The sequence below is a fragment of the Vanacampus margaritifer genome, chromosome 20 (genome assembly GCF_051991255.1).
Source record: "Vanacampus margaritifer isolate UIUO_Vmar chromosome 20, RoL_Vmar_1.0, whole genome shotgun sequence".
Classification (NCBI taxonomy): Eukaryota; Metazoa; Chordata; class Actinopteri; order Syngnathiformes; family Syngnathidae; genus Vanacampus; species Vanacampus margaritifer.
Window position 1 is genome coordinate 11,517,772 of NC_135451.1, and position 19,967 is coordinate 11,537,738.

Genomic DNA, 19,967 nt, shown 5'->3' on the forward strand with positions numbered 1-19,967 from the left:
TGAATATCACTGGAGTTCAGTCTCTTAGAAACCATTGTATTGTAGCAAATAATATGAGGGCAAAGTGTGGTGCATCGCAGTACATATCTCAGATTTGTTGATGCACAGAGCAATGGTTACTTTTATTGTATTTATTTTTTAAACACCACCCTATCTATTATCTTTACCTAAGGGAGCAGAAATATATATTAATAATAATACAAACATATATATATATATATATATATAACGTTTTTACAAGTCACCAATAGGCAAGCATAACCCTTTTTACAGCAGGGTTTTAGCTAAAAAAGTTTTTGTTTTAAATTTTTGTATTTTAGTTTGGTTTATTTTACCTTTTAATAATATCGTCCCATTTAATTCTAAAAGGTGAAATTCGTGTATCCCTGGAGCGGGCACGCTGACTTGAGTTGTTTACTTTTTGTTTTTTAATTGGATGAACTTAGTAACCCGCGTGACGTCACGACCTACGCACACCAGAAGAGGAAGCGCACGGTCCGGGGCGCTTTTTACGCCATAAGTCAAATATGCGCATTCCTGGTTGTAAACACCCACAAATAAAAACAAATAATGCAGATCATGTTGTGGCGTGTGCGCGTAAGGGCGCGTCTCCCTCCGGCCAACGCTTTTTTTTTTTTTTTTTTTTAAACGGCGCCGTGTCCCTTTAAAAGACCAAAAAAAGAAAAGCGCCCATATGATCCCCGAGCTCCAATCAAAAAAAAACAATTCCTCCTGCAAAAAAAAAGCGAAGCAGCCTCTGTAATTTTTTGTTCTGTCTGCTCGGTTGCTACAGGGAGCACGGAGGAGGTTCACGGGCTGCACACACAGAAAAGAACCGCTCCAAAATGTGACAAATCCACGCTTTTTGTAAGGGGGGGTTCATGGCGGAGTGGAAACTGGCGCAAGAGGAGTTATTGCGGGACTCCTTGGAGCCTCTGGCCGCTGCTGGATCAAAATGGTAGGCTCTCTCTCTCACTCACACACACACACACAGCAGCGTCACATTTTGTTTATTTTTCAGTTTGGTGGATGTAATGGAGATATATATTTATTTTTTTACTTGGCGCACTTGAACGCGTCATTTTTGTTTTCAAGCGCCTTTGCGTGAAAGTTTGCGGGACAAGTTAAGAGGAACGCAATGACTGCAATTTACAGAGAGGGGGAAAAAAAGTGAGGATGTTTGTGCCAGATTGAAAGTGGAAGTCCGGTTTCGCGACAGTGCATGACTTTTCCCTCGCAGATTCTCTCCTGCCTCTGCGGTGTTAAGTCTCCGGGGTCATTCGGGGATGCCTCATTTGGAAAGCATGTGGTGGAGCTTGATGCAGCAGTGGTGCTGTAGTAATCCCAGTTCACATCTGGAGGCTTGGGTTAATATCTGGGTCAGGTCACATGGGGTGAGCCCTGGTGCTTGCTGGGTGGCTTCGTTCTAGTGCGTTTGTTTGCCGCCTTTTGCATTGTTTTTGTTCATGAAGTGTAAGGGGATAACCTACCACTATGGCAGTTGCATCTCTACCAACCGATATCCGTGCCCTCCACTCCCAACCAGTGCACCTGTACCACTTTCTGAGTCTGCCTAGCACCAGTCCCTCCACCCTTCTCGACATTTTAGGGCCATGCTCATGTGTGGCGTTGTGTGTCATTTATCTTCTGCTTTATAATCTAAGGAAAGTTGTGTATGGACCAACAGTAGGACAGTTGACCACGTAGGGCCACCACCATTCTTCAATACAAACATGAGCACACAAAAAAAACTGTCATTTCATTTTCATCACACATGTCATTCTTTCTATTTTCTAATAATAATCCGTGGTTTCTGACACCTGCTGTTGAGGCTAACGTGTGATAACAAGAAGCTAATACCTGTACATTGCTAATAAAAAACTGAATTTGCTAACTTGCTGGCAGTTGGGACTTGGTATAACAACAAATGCTTTCAATTCATGTGTTACTGGTTGAAGCAAACGAATGACGACTAGAAGCTAAAACACCGGAAAGCTAAGAACCGCTAAGGCTAAGAACAACCAACAGTTAACACACTGGTAGTTGAAGCAATGGCTAAAGGCTAACACCCTGCACATAGGTGGCTAATGTACTGCTACATCATGCTAAAAACAATGCTAACATCATGACTAAAAGTCGTTAGTATGTCTTGAACCAAGGCTGAGTCCCTGGCATTGTCATCGCAATAGACAAAAAACAAACAATCAAACTGTCATTTCATTTTCATCACACGTCATTCTTTCTATTTTCTAATAAATAATCAGTGGTTTCTGACACCTGCGGTTGAGGCTAACGTGTGATAACAAGAAGCTAATACCTGTACATTGCTAATAAAAACCAGAATTTGCTAACTTGCTGGCAGTTGGGGCTAAACACACACTTGGTATAACAACAAATGCTTTCAATTCATGTGTTACTGGTTGAAGCAAACGAATGATGACTAGAAGCTAAAACACTGGAAAGCTAAGAACCGCTAAGGCTAAGAACAACCAACAGTTAACACACTGGTAGTTGAAGCAATGGCTAAAGGCTAACACCCTGCATATAGGTGGCTAATGTACTGCTACATCATGCTAAAAACAATGCTAACATCATGACTAAAAGTCGTTAGTATGTCTTGAACCAAGGCTGAGTCCCTGGCATTGTCATCGCAATAGACAAAAAAAAACCTGTCATTTCATTTTCTTCACACATGTCATTCTTTCTATTTTCAGATCTAAAAAAAAAAAAAAAGACCCCAGAGCTAGTCTCAGCCAAGACCAACATGGACTCCTAAAATGGTAGGGCATTTGACTATTTGGGGTCGCTGTACAGTACTTGAGTGCAGAATAGCCAAATTGTATTATTGTCTCACTCGGGGAGCTGAACTCAAAGAACCCTTAGCTAGTAGCCGTGGCCATGACCAACAGGGACTCTTGAATGGGTAGTGCATTTAAACATTTGGGACCACCATATATATTATTGCGCAAGTGAGGTAATCAAGTCACTCGTTTGTCCCATCTAGTGTCATTTTGTCCACTTCCATGTCTGATAAGGACAACACTGTTATGATCTTAACCCCATAGCTGACCCACAGTTTAAATGTTGTAACTCTTAGTTGTAGTATTTTTTTAATTTTTTTTTTTAAGAAGATACATGTTTCTCTAGCAGTTGTGTTTCACTTGGCATTGTCGGCTGCTGTCTCCATCCTCACAGGGTGATGTGAGTTTTTTTTTTATGTAACCGCCTATTCACGGCATTCCTGTCCGCCTTCGACTCATGGAGGCTTTCGTTATCTCCTGGTGCCAAGCAAAGGGGAATTGTCTGCCTCGTGAAAAGTGCACCCATTCCAAAGCCCGGCAACAAACTCTGCTCGGCAGTCGGGAGTCCACTCGCCGTGGAAACCGTGCTGCTAATTTATGCCCCAGAGATTAAGAACAGTGAACATTGTGGCAGACAGCAGAGTACGAGCTGCTTCAAATGGCACCATTTTGTTTATAAGACCATGTTTTACTTTCTTTTTTTATTACACTAATTTAACCCCAAAAGGACATGTAGCTTTTTGAGGCTAAAGTGCTTCCACTTAGCCATATACCACCACTCTTGTAAAGGAGGTTAACACGTGACAACTAGAGTCTTAGGCATTGTTTATCAAAGGTTAACAAACACCAATAGCACACTGGTATTACGGTTAGCTAATCCCTAGTAGCAGGTGCTAACAGTTGCTTTGAATTTGCTTAGACACTGGCAATTAGAGGCTAACACACAATGAATAGAGGCTACAACATTGCAAATGTTGGCTAATAATGACCAGAAGTTCCTAATACACTCGTAGTTTAGGCTAACGCACTAAAGCCGTTTCTCAATTCGCAGACTACGGTCTCCTGAACGCAGTCTTCCTAAAAACATACTCAAGAATGTACTTCTTAAGAACGCTAGTCTCGATCGCAAGGACAGAATGGACAAGAACGACTAATGAAAAACTAGCCCCAGACAACAGGTGCCAAGGAATACCTGAAGTTGCTACGACAAAAGGCTAACACATGATTTGATGTGGCTAAAACTATTAGCACTGTCACACAATAATCAGTGGTTTCTGACACCTGCGGTTGAGGCTAACGTGTGATAACAAGAAGCTAATACCTGTACATTGCTAATAAAAAAACTGAATTTGCTAACCTACTGGTAATTGGGGCTAAACACACAATTGGTATAACAACAAATACTTTCAATTCATGTGTTACTGGTTGAAGCTAACGAATGATGACTAGAAGCTAACACACCAGAAAGCTAAGAACCGCTAAGGCTAAGAACAACCAACAGTTAACACACTGGTAGTTGAAGCAATGGCTAAAGGCTAACGCCCTGCATATAAGTGGCTAATGTACTGCTACATCATGCTAAAAACAATGCTAACATCATGACTAAAAGTGGTTAGTATGTCTTGAACCAAGGCTATTGCAGTAGCCAAAGTAATAGCATCATTGTTTGTGGGATGACATCATCAACACATGGAAAACTTGAAGTTCTACTTCTCCTTCACGTCGCAACCCTTTTGCCACGAGGCCGCTAAAGCTAACTATCGGTAGCTTAATTGGTCCGACATGATTGGTCAGCATAATTCTCATCAAACTCCCGGGCAGAAAAGAGAATTCCCAAACAGTCCTGTAGGCTTTTTTTTTTCTTCCTCCCTCCATTGATTGCTTGCGGCTGTAGAAAGCTGATGCTCTCCCCTCTCACTCTCTCACTACCTCTTCTACCCTTTTGTCCTCTCTGACCTTCTCATCAACAGCCCACACACACACACACGGAGCCGAGAGATTCCTGCGATAAGAAGCACTTTGCAGTCTTGTGTTAGCCTCCCGCGTCTCTTTTGTATGCAGCTATGAAAGGTATAATGAACATATCACAGTATCCTCCCTCGCCGATGGCCCCCGGGCCATGTCTGCACCTGCTCGCCGCTCAACGTCACAGAGCTCGTTTTGTCTCGAACAGACCTCGTCTCAGCACACACGCCTTGCCACTCTATTAGGTACGCCTGCGTCGTTAAATGTAATAAAAAAATATATATAAAAAAACCAAAGCACATTTGAGGAAAATGTTATATATGCCACAAGATGGCGGCAAAGCATTTTTCTTTCTATTAGACAAGGCTGTGGCCAGACTAAATAAAGCTGAGGTTGGGTAAAAATTGTGTGTGTGGGGTGGGGGGTGTTTTATGTAGAAATGGATCTGTAATTAATGAACTCTTTACGCCACATATTTTTGGGCATCACCGTGGTCAGTATTCGGCAAGCGTCATGGCATGGTCGGTGCTGGATTTCACTTTCCTTTGTTTTCTTTGGTCCTTCCTCGGGTCTCTTGACGGCCTCACGGCTCTGGCTGGGTTCTGAAGTGTTCGGTTTAGATAAAAATAAAAATAAAAGGATTTTTTAATAGGAATACGCACATACTCATATTCACCCACATACAAAATAAAAAAACTTTTTTTTTTTTTTTTTAAAAAGAGCGCAATGATGATGACATGTCAAATCGGTAAAATTACCGAATGAACAATACTGAGCTCTCCAGGAAAGAAAAAAAAAATCGTCATGGCATGGGAACATTGTGTTTTGGCTGAGGCATAGTAGTGTGTGTTTGCGTGTGTTTGTGTGTGTTTGCGTGTGTATGAGATGCCAGCGCCCTCTCCCCTTGTCCAGCCTTCCTGAGTCAGCGCTTCCTTTCTCAGCGCGTTGGCCCAGACGCAAACTTCCTGGCACTCATCGACACGGCCCGCCCAACGGTCTTATCGCGGTGTGAATTCCTACCGGGCAAAACACGCGCTTCTTCGCCCCCTAAAAACCTTAACCCAAACGTCATCCAGGGCAAATCTCAGATCAAATCTTTGTGTTTGTGCATCCCAATTTAATGCTCGGCTAAGCGCTAATCACTTGTAGGTAGATTGGCTTGTCACCTGTGCTGGAATTTACATATAAATGGAAATGTGTTGAGATCTGGTGGTCGAAAGGAGGCGGGGGTAGCAGGGGGGGAGGGCATTATTTGGCTGGCTGGGGGCCATCCCCAAAACTGCTGGATCAGGTGATGGGATGTGTGGGATTACAGGGGATAATATTGTCTTTATTAATTTTAGCGTGGCGGTGGTGAAAAGAAGCGATGTTTTAAGAGGCTGTGGGGAGTAAAATGAAAGCGAGCAAGCGAGCGTTTTCGTTGCGCTTCTGCTGCAAATTTCACCTGAAATCTCATTGAGGTTGTTTTCTCCCTTTTTTTTCATATAATTCATCTGAACCTCAATGTTTTGTTTCAAGAGATAGGCGGACCATATGGTAGGGTGGCAGACACATGATAATGTCTTTATTATAATCTCTATTTGGACGATTTACAGTTTAAAAAAAAAAAAAAACACAAAAAAACAATATACTTTGTGAACGTGGCAGACATTTAAACTCCATTTTGTTTTTCTGCGGAAAAACTACTCCCATTAAATTCTTGTGAGACTTGTGAATATTTATATATATATATATATATATATATATATATATATATATATATATATATATATATATTAGGGGTGTGACTTGCCTAGTACTGTCAATTCAATTCGTATCACGTTTCATAGGTCACGATTCGATTCCGATTAATCCCGATACGGATCTATAAATTGATTATTGCGTTTTTTTGTGTGTGTGTGTGTTTTTTTTTTTACTCAAATTTAGAAAATACTCATCGGTAAACCTGTGCATGTACACTGTAAGATTTGTATGAAAATTCATGCTTAATAACTGAGCCTACTGCATTTAACAAAAAGCGGTGGCAGTCGGTTTCATGTTTGAACAGCACTGAAATCAAATGTTAAGGCTTAATGTTCCATTAATATAACATTCTTCCATGCTTAATGTGTGAATCCTAACCCTAAGTGAGACGTTTTGTTGAATATTCCCATAAAAAAAATTGTTTAAAAATCGATTGGGCCGCATATCGAATCGATTCGAGAATTGCGCGCTGTGATATTACGATATATTGCCAAATCGATTTTTTATAACACCCCTAATATATATATATATATATATATATATATACTGTTCAACATGTCAAATTGCACTCTTTACAGTCTTTTATTTTGTGTACAACTCCAAGTAAATTCACGTTTATTAAGTAACCCCATAAAATGCTACTTGGAGTTCTTTAATTTTCATAAAAATCCTACTAAATTCTCTGTAGATAACAATCATTTTCAAGCCGTTGTTAAAAATAAATCAATAAATAAATCTAAAAGTCAATTTTCATATATGCTACAAATGACAGCTTTTTGTCCAGATTCCCCCCCCCCCCAATTATCCAAATTCCACAAAATTGTGTACTCTGGGAGATATTTTTATAATCTTTAATTAGATATTTGCTATAGTGTTACTTTTTTGTACAATCCAATTCTCAAGGGTAATTATTGTCAATTAAGTGACATTTTTAAATTAAGAATTATAAAATAATATTACAATTTTACAATCAAATGTTTGTTTGTTTTCCAAACAACCTGAACTATGTAAACACTTTTTTTGGCGCAAATACTACTTTCCCGTCATTCCACTCTGATTTTTGTCGTCGCCATCAACCTTTTTTTTTTTTTACCCTACGCTTTCGAGTCCCGACGCCGCCGCGACCTTGGCGGCGAGCCCGCAACATTGATTTTTATTAGCATCTTTTTATGATGCAGCCGTAAAAAGAGCCACTGCTGCGGGGCCTTGTTAAAAGCCCGGCCCCCGGCCACACTTGGTGATGTCCTCCTCATCTGTTTGCATCTGTGTCACGGCTTGTGCCGCCTCTCAGGTGTGTGCGTGCGTGCAGACGGGAAGGCATTTGAGGTTGCGGGGCTTGTGGGCGGAGGATGCTACCGTATACGCAGTTTACGCCTCAAGGTCAGCGCCAGGCGCTGATTGAATTTAGGAAGGCGGCGCTTGTGCAGACACGCCAGAAGTCTTTTAGACGGTTTGCTTTTCAGTAGCTGGGAAAGTTGACACCAGGAGGAGTTGAGATTTTACTCAACCAAATTGCAAAATACTGGTTCTCGTCCAGCATGAGATTATCCAAGAAGTTGTCAATTATGAGGAAGCAGATGTCTTCAGAAACGAAATTGACTACATTGCGGAACCTCGCGATATCATACAAAAGAGTTGAAAAGGAAAAAAACCACAATGAGAGTAAATTATTATTATTATTATTATTTTTGAAGTGGACATATTCTATTGTCTACAGTCTTGTAATCTTGAGATTCATAATTTAAAAAATAAAAGCACTATACTTTTGAGAAATAGTCTCATGAGACTAGTTAAATACTTTTGAAAAAAAAAGTTTGTACCGCTACTCTATTTTCAAGGAAAAAACGTCATTGTTTTGAGAAAAAAAATTGTAATTATTTAAGTGTTAAAGATATGAACCCATTTACTGCCATTGACAGCAATAGACTAGAAAAATTCATTTGAACTATTTCTATTAGTTTAATTTTTTTTCCCCATTTTTGTTAAGAGTATGAAAGCCTAGAATTTTTTATTGTACATTTAGAACAGACATAAAATTTGTGATTAATCGTGAGTTAACTAGTCATGCGATTAATCACGATTACAAATTGTAATCACCTGATGCCCCTAATTTTTAATAATCTTTAAAAAAAATAAATAATAATAATCAACTAAATTTTTTACGTCTATAGCCGTCGATGGCAGTGTATGAATTAAAAAAAAGTTTTTTTTTTAAAGTTATGTTTCTCTAAGGCAATTTGTAGCCTGAACAAAAACTAATTTTGTTGAGAAAAAAATGTTGAGAAAAAAAAAAAGGTATTTTTATTTCTACTTTCAGGCAGAACATTCATGTGAAATTTTAATCACCTGATGCCCCTAATTTTTAATAATCTTAAAAATAAAAGATTACAAAAAAATTAAGAAAAGATCGCATGACTGCAGTAGTTAACTCACGATTAATCACAAATTTTATATCTGTTCTAATACAATAAAAACAACTCTAGGTATTCATACTCTTGTTAACAAAAGTGGGAAAATGTTAAACTAATAGAAATAGTTCAAATTAATTTTTTACGTCCATTGCTGTCAATGGCAGTAAATGGGTTCATATCTTTAACACTTAAATAAATACACATTAGTTTAAATTATTTTCCCCATTTTTGTTAAGAGTATGAAAGCCTAGAATTTTTTATTGTACATTTAAAACAGATATAAAATTTGTGATTAATCGTGAGTTAACTAGTCATGCGATTAATCACGATTACAAATTGTAATCACCTGATGCCCCTAACTTTTAATAATCTTAAAAATAAAAAATAAAAGATTACAAAAAAATTAAGAAATGATCGCATGACTGCAGTAGTTAACTCACGATTAATCACAAATTTTATATCTGTTCTAATACAATAAAAACAACTCTAGGTATTCATACTCTTGTTAACAAAAGTGGGAAAATGTTAAACCAATAGAAATAGTTCAAATGAATTTTTTACGTCTATAGCCGTCGATGGCAGTGGATGAGTTAAAAAGAAAGTTTTTTTTTTTTAAGTTATGTTTCTCTAAGGCAATTTGTAGCCTGAACAAAAACTAATGTTGTTGAGAAAAAAAAAATTGGTATTTTTATTTCTACTTTCAGGCAGAACATTCCAAGTTGAGAACATTTGTTGATGAAAAATCTTGTTTTTGAGAAAATGGTTATAGATTTTCTGGAAGGAAAGTAATGTTTGCAAGAAAAAAGTCAATCTTATGAAAATAACATTTAAAAAAAAGTTTTACATTTATTATAAATGTTTTACGGCTCGAAAACCCATCACCGCAGTTTCTACACTTTTCTCACCCAGGCATTTACATTTCCTCACATTTCTCTCTTGTTTAAACTTTCTCAATGTTCAAAACTTCCTGAATTTTATAAAATAAGGTAACATTACTGTAAAAAAAAAAAAAAAAAAAAAATCTGCGCGAGACCGTGAAAAGTGAACCGCGTTGTTGATGTATTTTAATGTAGCATTAGCATTCCACTTTGAACTGCTACACACCAGGTACTTGATGTACTTGATTTCTGCTGGAGCCCATTCCGGCGTCTGCTTTCGCTGCCTATTCGCCGCCTTGTCACGAACCCTCGTTCGTGTCTGGTGATTCAGTGATGGTTCGTTCGGGTCCTCCTAGCATCTCCCAGCCTGTGAGCGAGATTCGAGGTGACACTGGTGCCGGCTCCTCTTCCTCTGGGTGTCAGTCACTTTCTACTCTTAGCAGTGGGGGGGCGAAACCCATTTTTACCCTACAAGTCTACCTTATGAAATGGATAAATTGACCAGAAAAATTGGTTAATCGATTGATACGTTTGACATTTTTTAATCTGATGGAAAAACACTTGACATTTGAGTCCAACCATTCTGTTTGACAATAGTAGACTAGAGATGTCGTGTCTACGCTATGCTAGCTAGGCTACGCTAGCTCTTAGCTAGCTGCCGACCGGCGCATTACAGCTACCGTTTTTACCCTGCTAAAGAAGAAAAGAAAAAATATATAACATGCTAAAGAAGGTGACCGCCACCGGTAATGCGCCAAAAGTATTTGTCAACAGGCAACAAAAAGACGTAGAGTAGTCATGGCAACGAGCGAGTGCTAATTTAGCATGCGGCTTTCGCCATAATGAGGATTTACTATTCACAGCACCAAAAGGCGCATAATAACCGACTAGGATTCTTTCTACTTTTGGCCGCAATGCAATGCAGGATTATGTACATCGACTTCATGTTTCCTGCTAAATATATATATATTTTTATTTTTTATTTTTTATTTATATATATATATTTTAAGTCTGTTTTTAGTGTCATTTGTACAATATGTGTGTAATGAATATTTTCAAATGTAGTGATATTTAAAACCTCAAATGTCCCCTGATAGGAAATATGTTTCCTCTTGTCCCAGCAGACATTCTTTTGTTGGCATGGGGAGTCGAGACCCCCTTCGCTTTTAAATCTCCCGTGAAGCGAGGTATGCTCGGTGCTAGTTACAGCGGAGTAACGCGCATTGTGCAACTGGTGAAAGATTTACATACGCTTGACAGCCCGAGGAGGCGCAGGCTTGTTCACACAGTAGTAAATTTAATTGGAGAGAGAGAGAGGACATGGTGACCAGTTGGTGTCTCGCACTGGTCTGTCTTTTGTCCGTTTCAGGACTGTCCGCATCATGTCCGCCATTGTCAGGATGCTAACGTTTTACCCGTCAGCAAACTGTCACGAGTTCGTTCATCTTTTGGTTGTTTCTTAAGTATTTTAATGGAGTGGAGAAATTTGAGAACTTTATTTCTAGGATTAAAGACGTTTGCATTCTGGTAGTTGTACACAACCTCTTCGTACGCTATAAATAATGTATGAGAGGCCGCGTGTGTCTTGGAGGCTCGTCGAAAAGTGGCGTTCTAATGACAGCAAACAGAGCCTGCCTGCCATTTTGGAGATGAGCGGGGGAGGTGGGGAGGACTGGGGATGATGACAAGAGACAAGAGCGGGGGAGTTGATCAAATACCTTCCTCTAGAGGTGGGAATCTTTGAATGTGTCACGATTCGCTTCCGATTTTTGGGTGTGCGATTCGATTCAGAATAAATTTTCGATTAAGAACAAATATTGATTCAAAATGATTTGATTGGCAATGATTTTTGCTTCAATTTATAGATGTTCAAGGAATCGTAACGATTGACTCCAGTTTGACTCGCCAATGCTAATTAGCGCGCTACTCGCGGCACTTTTATCACTCAAAAGAACGGCTCCACGCTGCAAAAAACAACAACTTTTATTGAAATAACTTGATTGTGACTTTTTCCTTCTACTCTCTTTTTTTTTCCTTCTTTTTTTTCCTGGAGAGCTCAGTATTGTTCATTCGGTAATTTTACCGATTTGACATGTCATCATTATTGCTCTCTTTTTTTTTTTTTTATTTTTTATTTTTTTATTTTGTATGTGTATGTACGTGTGTTTCCTTCTATTCTCTAATGTGGCTACAACTTAACAGTGTATCAGACCGCGTGGAACAACATCGCCCCCAAGTGGCCAAATTGGGTACAACATGAACAGCGCTCCCAATAAAGGCACACGCAAACAAAGGGAAGACAGTATAAAATAATTTAAATAAAATCGATTCTGAATCCTTCTGAATGAGAATTCTTATAAGAATCAAATATAAGAAGGTTGATTCCACTTCAGTTGGACTTTTGATGATAGATCATGAACTTTCTGAACACTAAACCTTTTACCTTGCACCCGCCCCCGACAGTCAGACATTTACGACGCATAAACAGAAGCCGTTTTACTGCATCGCCGCGTTTCTGTGAAGACAACGACGACAATGATGATTATGACTAAAGTGGTGTAACTTTCATTTGATCTGATTAAGGCGGCGGCGGCGGCGGCGGCGCTGTGCCCTTGGGCGATGTCTGTCGAGAGCCAGCTAACGAGCGAATGAGAGATAACCCCATCTCAACTCCACTCCGACTTTCCAATTTAGCAGCTCCAAACTATGAATAAATCTAACGCCCCTCTAATTGAATTCTTCAAAGAGACCACTTTTTCAAGGTTAGTCCCCCCCCGCCCCCACCCTATCAAATGCAAATACATGTTCCCGTCTGAACAATGACTTTACATATTTTGACTTTATTCTTGTACAAACTCTGAGTTGTGCAGTTAATTTAGTACTATTGTCATGTCGTAAATAATCGTAAAATTGTAACTTTATCGTACGATTGCTTCTCATTAAAATTTTCGGGGGATTTTTGACTTCAGTTATATTTCGACTTCATTATTTAGACGTTTTTACTTTATTATTGTAACAATGACTCGCCATGTGTGGCAATAAACAGTTTGATTCACTTTGAGGAATAATTGTCAAAAGTTCGCTGCCATCATCTAGCACTCGTAACTCTAAAGTTTTGTTCGTAACCTAAGACCGAATATATAACCATGGAACAAATCTAAAGTTGGGCCACTCGTAACCTGAGGTACCACATAAAGTGTTCATTTTTACTGGCTCCAATAATGGGATTCTTGCAAAAATTGTTCCTGTAAAAAAACAATTCCTGGTGTTATGTGTGTGAGATGTACATCCAGCGCTCTCCTCACTCGGCCTTCGAGACACTCTCAGATGTATTCTTTCCATAAATTGTCAACGGGGTTCTTTTATCCTCCGTTGCTAATTGTTCCCGCGGAGCGTGTTCTGTTTTGTGAATAATTTGCGCTTCCTTTGGGACGCTGTGGTCGTGCTGAGCAATGGAGATGGCTAATGGAGCTGGGGGGGGGGGTGCTTTCGTGAATACTTATCAGCCAGTCCTCGCTGACATTTTGTTTTTAACTCATTCACTGCCATAAATTCATTAAAAAAATAATAATGATTTTTTATTAACTCTTTGACTGCCAAAAACGTTAAATAACGTTTAGTAAAATCCTATGGAGGAGTGCCAAAGACGTTAAAAGACGTTTGTTTCAAAACAGAGGTGAAACTAACCATTTTCTATTGTTGATTACTGAAGAACGGAATAAGGTAGAAACAAACTTTTTTTTCTGATGAAAGATGAGAGTCCAATCTTTAATTTGGTAGTATGTGTGTTTCCATAGTCCAAACACATAATTTTCTATGGACCTTGAAAGATCAGTCAAAATGCTTAAAATCGGCTGGCACTGGCGACAACCCGTTTCTGAAAACGTCTGGCAGTCAAAGAGTTAATAACTATTATTAATTTTTTTTTTTAAATTGTAATTAATTGCATGACTTCACTAGTTAACTCGCGATTATTCACAAATTGCATATCTGTTCTAAATGTACAATAAAAAAAAAAGGTTTTCATATTCTTAACAAAAGTGGAAAAAATGTTAAACTAATAGAAATAGTTAAAATACATTTTTGACGATTATAGCCGTCAATGGCAGCGAATGATTTTTTTTTTAAAAAGGAAAGAAAATATTATTAAAAATTCGGGGCGTCAGGCGATTAAAGTTTTTAATCGTAATTAATCTCATGACTTCACTAGCTAACTCACGATTAATGAACATTAACTGTTCTAAATGTACAATAAAAAAATATTGATTTTCATACTCTTGTTTACAAAAGTGGAAAAACATTTAAACTAATAGAAATAGTTAAAATTTATTTTTGACGATTATAGCCGTCAATGGCAGTGAAAAAAATAAAAAGGAAAGAAAATATTAAAAATTTGGGTCATCAGGCGATTAAAGTTTTTAATCGTAATTAATCTAATGACTTCACTAGTTAACTCGCGATTAATCACAAATTTCATATCTGTTCTAAATGTACAATAAAAAAAAATCTAGGTTTTCATATTCTTGTTAACAAAAGTGGAAAAAATGGTAAACTAATAGAAATAGTTTAAATAAATTTTTGACGTTTATAGCCGTCAATGGCAGTGAATGAATAAAAAAAAGAAGGAAAGAAAATTTCAAAAATTTGGGTCGTCAGGCGATTAAAGTTTTTAATCGTAATTAATCTAATGACTTCACTAGTTAACTTGCGATTAATCATAAATTTCATATCTGTTCTAAATGTGCAATAAAAAAAATCTAGGTTTTCATATTCTTGTTAACAAAAGTGGAAAAAATGTTAAACTAATAGAAATAGTTCAAATACTTTTTTGACGATTATAGCCGTCATTGGCAGTAAATGAGTTCATAAACATTGTCATATATCGTATTTATGAGTGTGTGTGTGTGTGTGTGCGTCCTTGCCCAATGCTCACATCCCGTCTGGATCGAAACCCTGCCCTTCCTGTGCTAAAACAGACACCCACCTTGGGGAGGGACGTGCAAAGATTTGCACAGAGCGCTGACTGCTGCACCTTTTGATTGTGCAGCGTAGACACGCAGAGCTGTAAGCAGACACGACTGGGGAAAAGTAGATATATTTACTAAACCCCACCCGCCCCTCTTCATCATGAGAGTCCTACGATCCAGACCCCCACCCCTACTGTTAATGAAAATCCGCAATATATTTTTCTCCGGAAAAAAAAAAGAAATTCCGCAATATAGAGAGCCCATATGAAATATTATGAGAATAAGAGACAAATGAAACAAAAATATGAATCCATGTAAAATTAAGTAGTAATTATGGGACTGAAGTTGAAACATCACCATATCAGCGAGGTATAGTTGTGACAAGAATTAAGTTGCTATAAGAAATTCTTTAAAAAAAAAAGCCTATATATATATATATATATATATATATATATATATATATATATATATATATATATTAAAAATGATTAAGAATTATGAGGAAAAAAACTTAACCCCTAGGCGTTATTGTGACCATTTTTTGGCTTTTTGTTGGTTCTGACTAAGCCATTTCAAAATAAGATACTGCCCACGGGACAAAAAGGCGAAATTTCACAAGAACAGTTTAAACTTTACGACGAGTACAACACTGAATGTTTTACAATTAGACAATATTATAAATAAATAAAAATAAATAAATAAAAGGCTTTCACACTGATAACTGTCCCTCTTCAGCTCATAGTGGAGAAGACCACCGACTTCCCCTCTGCTGAGTTCTCTCTGGTGGAGGATGTGGCCCTCCACTTCACCTGCTTGATGGACCGGCTGAACGAGCAGCGCCTCTTCCAGCCCGACCTGTGCGACGTGGACATCGTGCTGGTGCGCCACCACAGCACCTTCCCGGCCCACAAGGGGGTGCTGGCCGCCTACAGCCCTTTTTTCCACGCGCTGTTCGCCCGCAGCAAGCAGCTGCGGCGAGTGGACCTGTCGCTGGACGCGCTGACGTCTCAGGGCCTGCAGCAGGTTCTGAACTTCATCTACACGTCCAAGCTTTCGGTGAGCAGCCGCACCGTCGCCGACGTGCTCAACGCCGCCACCTTGCTGCAAATGAGCGACATCGCCGCCTCCTGCCGCCAGCTCATCGGCAGCCGGTCGCTGCGCAGCGCCGATATGGACGATCAAGACGGTTGCGGGACATACTTGGACATCAAACAGGAGCGTGGTGACGGCGGGGAATCCAAGACATTGGATCCTCACGCGACCTTCAACAAAGATCAAATCATCGTGGAGGTCAACCTCAACAACCAGACTCTCAATGTTTCCAAAGGCGGCGAAGAGGCAAACGTATTTTGCGGCTGCGACGGGCGGGAGTCCGAGGACGACGAGGACGAAAACAACCTGAAGACAAAAATGGACATATTGGGGCAGAGTACCGACGAAGAAGACGAGGATGAGGAGGAGAACATCCTCGAACCCGAATCGGATCATCCCCGCAGGGCGCTGGCTGTGTCGCTGGCCCACGAGGGCGGCGGCCCCAAGGCGAGACTGGAGGACAGGCAGCAGTTCTCGTGCAAGAAGTGCCCGCGCGTCTTCAACAACCGCTGGTACTTGGAAAAGCACACCAGCGCCGCGCACGGCCGCGCGCACGCCTGCGCCAGCTGCGGCAAGAAGTTCCTGCTGGAGAGCGAGATGCTGCTGCACCAGCAGACCCACTGCGAGAAGAGCATCCAGGTAGGCTAGCGTTTGGAACACTGGAGAAAATAATGTGACTAAAACCCTGTCTCTGTGTTCTCAATAGTGTGTGGCGTGCGGGAAGGAATTCAAGAAGCTGTGGTCGCTGCACGAGCACAACAAGGTCGTGCACGGCTACGCCGAGAAGAAGTTCTCGTGCGAGATCTGCGACAAGAAGTTCTACACCATGGCGCACGTTCGCAAGCACATGGTCGGTGAGTGGTAAGCCGCTGTTGTTTCGGCGTGCTCAGTCTTTTTGGCTACGCCCCAAGTCTGCCATTTTGTTTTGAGGCGGCCATTTTGGCATATCCGTCATTGCTTTAAGCGACCTCTTCATGTCAGAAGCTGCATCAAAACCTTCTGTATGCTCTAGCATAAGACAAAAAAAAGAAATAAGAAAAAAACGTATAAGTACGTTTTTGGGAGTGCAGGACAAAGTATTAAAATTTTGGGGTTTGAATGAGTTAAAAAAAAATCTCTCAAGTGTTGAGTTTTTGCCACTATATCTTGGCTAAGCATGGCAGGAAAGATTGATGACTCAAAGACATGTCTAAAAAACAAAACTACAGATTTTGCGGCGATACCACAAGGTCTGAGCAATCATACACGAGCTGCCACGCACACATGCTAACGGTTAGCCATTTAGCAGCCAGCCACAAATTTATACACTCTCATTCCCTGACACCCACGTCACTCACCAGATTTTCAAAGCCGCACATTGGAAGAATACTTGGTAAAAAAATTAATTAAAAAAAGTTCCATAGCTGCATCGCTACTGAAAAGATGAGAAAAATTGTTTGTGTTTGTGTTTGTGTAGCTCATACGAAGGACATGCCGTTCACCTGCGAGACGTGCGGCAAGTCGTTCAAGCGCAGCATGTCCCTGAAGGTGCATTCCTTGCAGCATTCCGGAGAGAAGCCCTTCAAGTGTGAGGTTCGAGCTCCTTTTCCATACCACAAGGAACAACCTCATTTGACAAAATTCAAATGGGATTCTTTTATCTATTTTTATTCGTAAAAAAAACAAAACAAAAACAAGATGTGATTTGTTGTCATTGCAGAACTGCAGCGAACGCTTCCAGTACAAATACCAGCTGCGTTCGCATATGAGCATCCACATCGGACACAAGCAGTTCATGTGCCAGTGGTGCGGGAAGGACTTCAACATGAAGCAGTACTTCGATGAACACATGAAAACACACACTGGTGAGTGCTGTGAAGACCCGCCCACATTTATTTAACTCTTTGACTGCCAAAAACGTTAAAAAACGTTTAGTAAAATCCTATGGAGGAGTGCCAAAGACGTTAAAAGACGTTTTTTTTTTTTTCAAAACAGAGGTGAAACTAACCATTTTCTATTGTTGATTACTGAAAAACGGAATAAGGTAGAAACAAACTTTTTTTTCTGATGAAAGATGAGAGTCCAATCTTTCATTTGGTAGTATGTGTGTTTCCATAGCCCAAACACATAATTTTCTGTGGACCTTGAAAGATCAGTCAAAAATACTTAAATTGGCTGGCACCCACGGCATCCCTTTTCTGAAAACGTCTGGCAGTCAAAGAGTTAGTTATTTATTTATTTTATTTTATTATTTTTATTTTTAATTTTTTTTTGTATTTTGTATTTTTTTTATTATAATTTTTTAATTATTTTTATTATTTTTTATTATTTCTTTATTTTTTTTATTTTTATTTTTTATTTTTAGCCACCATTATCTGCTTAAAAAAGTAGGATGGCGCATTATGACCCTAAAAAAATAAAACACATGAGGGGAAAAAATCCACAAAAATAAGATTTCCAATTTTTTTAATTATTTTTTTATTTATAGAAAAAGCAAGGAGCCAAACGGGTTTCAGAAAAGCTCCTCCCTTAGCAACGCTGACTATTTAACAATGGAAATAAGCTCCTCCCATGTTATTAGTGTAAGTGTTCTGAGGACATGTTTTGATCTCCAAATTTCCTTCCAAATGAACTCTGATCAAATCGATAATCACCCAAACAAAACAAAAGTCACCATCACAACGGCTGATCTTGAGCAAACGCGCTAATTCCCTCCAAATTCACCTGTCCACGCACCCACAATAGCCATTCATCTGTCTCCACTTTTTGTCCCACCCGTCCGTTCCACAGGAGAGAAACCGTATATCTGCGAGATTTGCGGGAAGAGCTTCACCAGCCGGCCCAACATGAAGCGCCACCGCCGCACCCACACGGGCGAGAAGCCGTACCCGTGCGAGGTGTGCGGCCAGCGTTTCCGCTTCTCCAACATGCTCAAGGCGCATCGGGAGAAGTGCTTCCGGGTCAGCCAGCCGCTGGACGTCCCCCTCCAGCCGGAGCGGCACCCAGAGCAGACGCCATGCAGCGCCCCGCAGTCTCCCCCTCTTCCACCGCCTACCCTCTTCTCTGGCGGTAGGATGAACTCCAACATCTGAAGCATCGCAAGGTCACTTTTTGATTATTTACCCCCCCCTGCCCCGGAGCTTCTTGCGCCTCAATAACACTGCCACTTGGTGAAAAAAAAAAATAATCCAAGTTATTTTTTTATAAATACATTTTTGGTGAGCTGGTTTCATTCGGGGACCAGCGACGTTTCTCTTCCTGGAGCCTTGCACAAAAACGCAGCGATTGTAGCATCTCTGGCAACAACAAACAGGAAAAGTTGGAAACCGTTCCGGTGCGACGCAGCAATAATAACCAAAATCTGACATGACATGTTTTGGAAAATATACACTACTCACTAAAGTTTGCACATTGGGCTTCTATGTGAAATGATGAACCTATTTGCAAATTGCATTTCTCCTATTTGCCACAAAAAAAAAACAATAACCTAATTTTTTTGTGAGTATTGTATATATGTGTGTGTGTGTGTGCACAATAACCAAATCTCATTAGCTCGCGTGCTATAAGCTACATCACGTCGTAGTGTTTATAATCCGCCTGGCACCTTACGTACATTTAGTGATGTAACCGAATTGTACTCCAATCTTCGAACTGTGCGGCGGGGGGGGGGGGGGGGGGGGGGGGTCAAGTAATTCGTGGCACGATTACATTCAACTCGGCGCGAGAAAGACAAGTAGTTAATACTACTGATTTTTGCACTTTGATCTCGGGTGGCCGTAGACGACTTTGGACAGGAGCGCACGTATCGTCACAGTCCAATGAAAAGCGTTGATGTTGAATTGTTAACCCCAAAAAATAATAATAATAATCATCATGAACTCATTCACTGCCATTTACGGCTATAGACGTCAAAAATCCATTTGAACTATTTCTATTAGTTTATAATTTTTTTTCCACTTTTGTCAACAAGAGTATGAAAACCTATAATTTTTTTTATTGTACATTTAGAACAGATATAAATTTTTTGATTAATTGTGAGTTAAATAGTGAAGTCATGCAATTAATTATGATTAGAAATTTTAATCGCCCGACGCCCCTAATTTTTAATAATCTTTTCTTTTCTTTTTAAAT

At 39.7% G+C, this 19,967-nt stretch overlaps 1 protein-coding gene across 3 annotated transcripts; it reads left to right on the forward strand.

Annotated features, from left to right (window-relative positions):
- Nucleotides 1-609: 609 nt before the first annotated feature.
- On the forward strand, nt 610-19,491 carry zbtb47b (zinc finger and BTB domain containing 47b). Of its 3 annotated transcripts, XM_077553815.1 has the most exons (8): nt 610-958; nt 2,715-2,780; nt 12,382-12,560; nt 15,501-16,496; nt 16,564-16,711; nt 17,314-17,429; nt 17,557-17,701; nt 18,627-19,491. In XM_077553815.1, exons 4-8 carry the CDS (start codon nt 15,582-15,584, stop codon nt 18,926-18,928), a joined length of 1,626 nt encoding a protein of 541 aa, XP_077409941.1. In that variant the 5' UTR covers nt 610-958; nt 2,715-2,780; nt 12,382-12,560; nt 15,501-15,581; the 3' UTR covers nt 18,929-19,491. The 3 variants fall into 3 exon arrangements, with proteins under 3 accessions (XP_077409941.1, XP_077409940.1, XP_077409939.1); XM_077553814.1 differs by lacking the exon at nt 12,382-12,560 and having other exon boundaries at nt 611-958; XM_077553813.1 differs by lacking the exons at nt 2,715-2,780; nt 12,382-12,560 and having other exon boundaries at nt 613-958.
- The last annotated feature ends 476 nt before the right edge of the window (nt 19,492-19,967 follow it).

Excerpts from the sequence above, each read along its gene's own strand:
- zbtb47b (XM_077553814.1), top strand. Across the intron at positions 16,497-16,563 it reads ACTGCGAGAAGAGCATCCAG|TGTGTGGCGTGCGGGAAGGA; the intron begins GTAGGCTAGCGT and ends TGTTCTCAATAG. Across the intron at positions 16,712-17,313 it reads CGTTCGCAAGCACATGGTCG|CTCATACGAAGGACATGCCG; the intron begins GTGAGTGGTAAG and ends GTGTTTGTGTAG.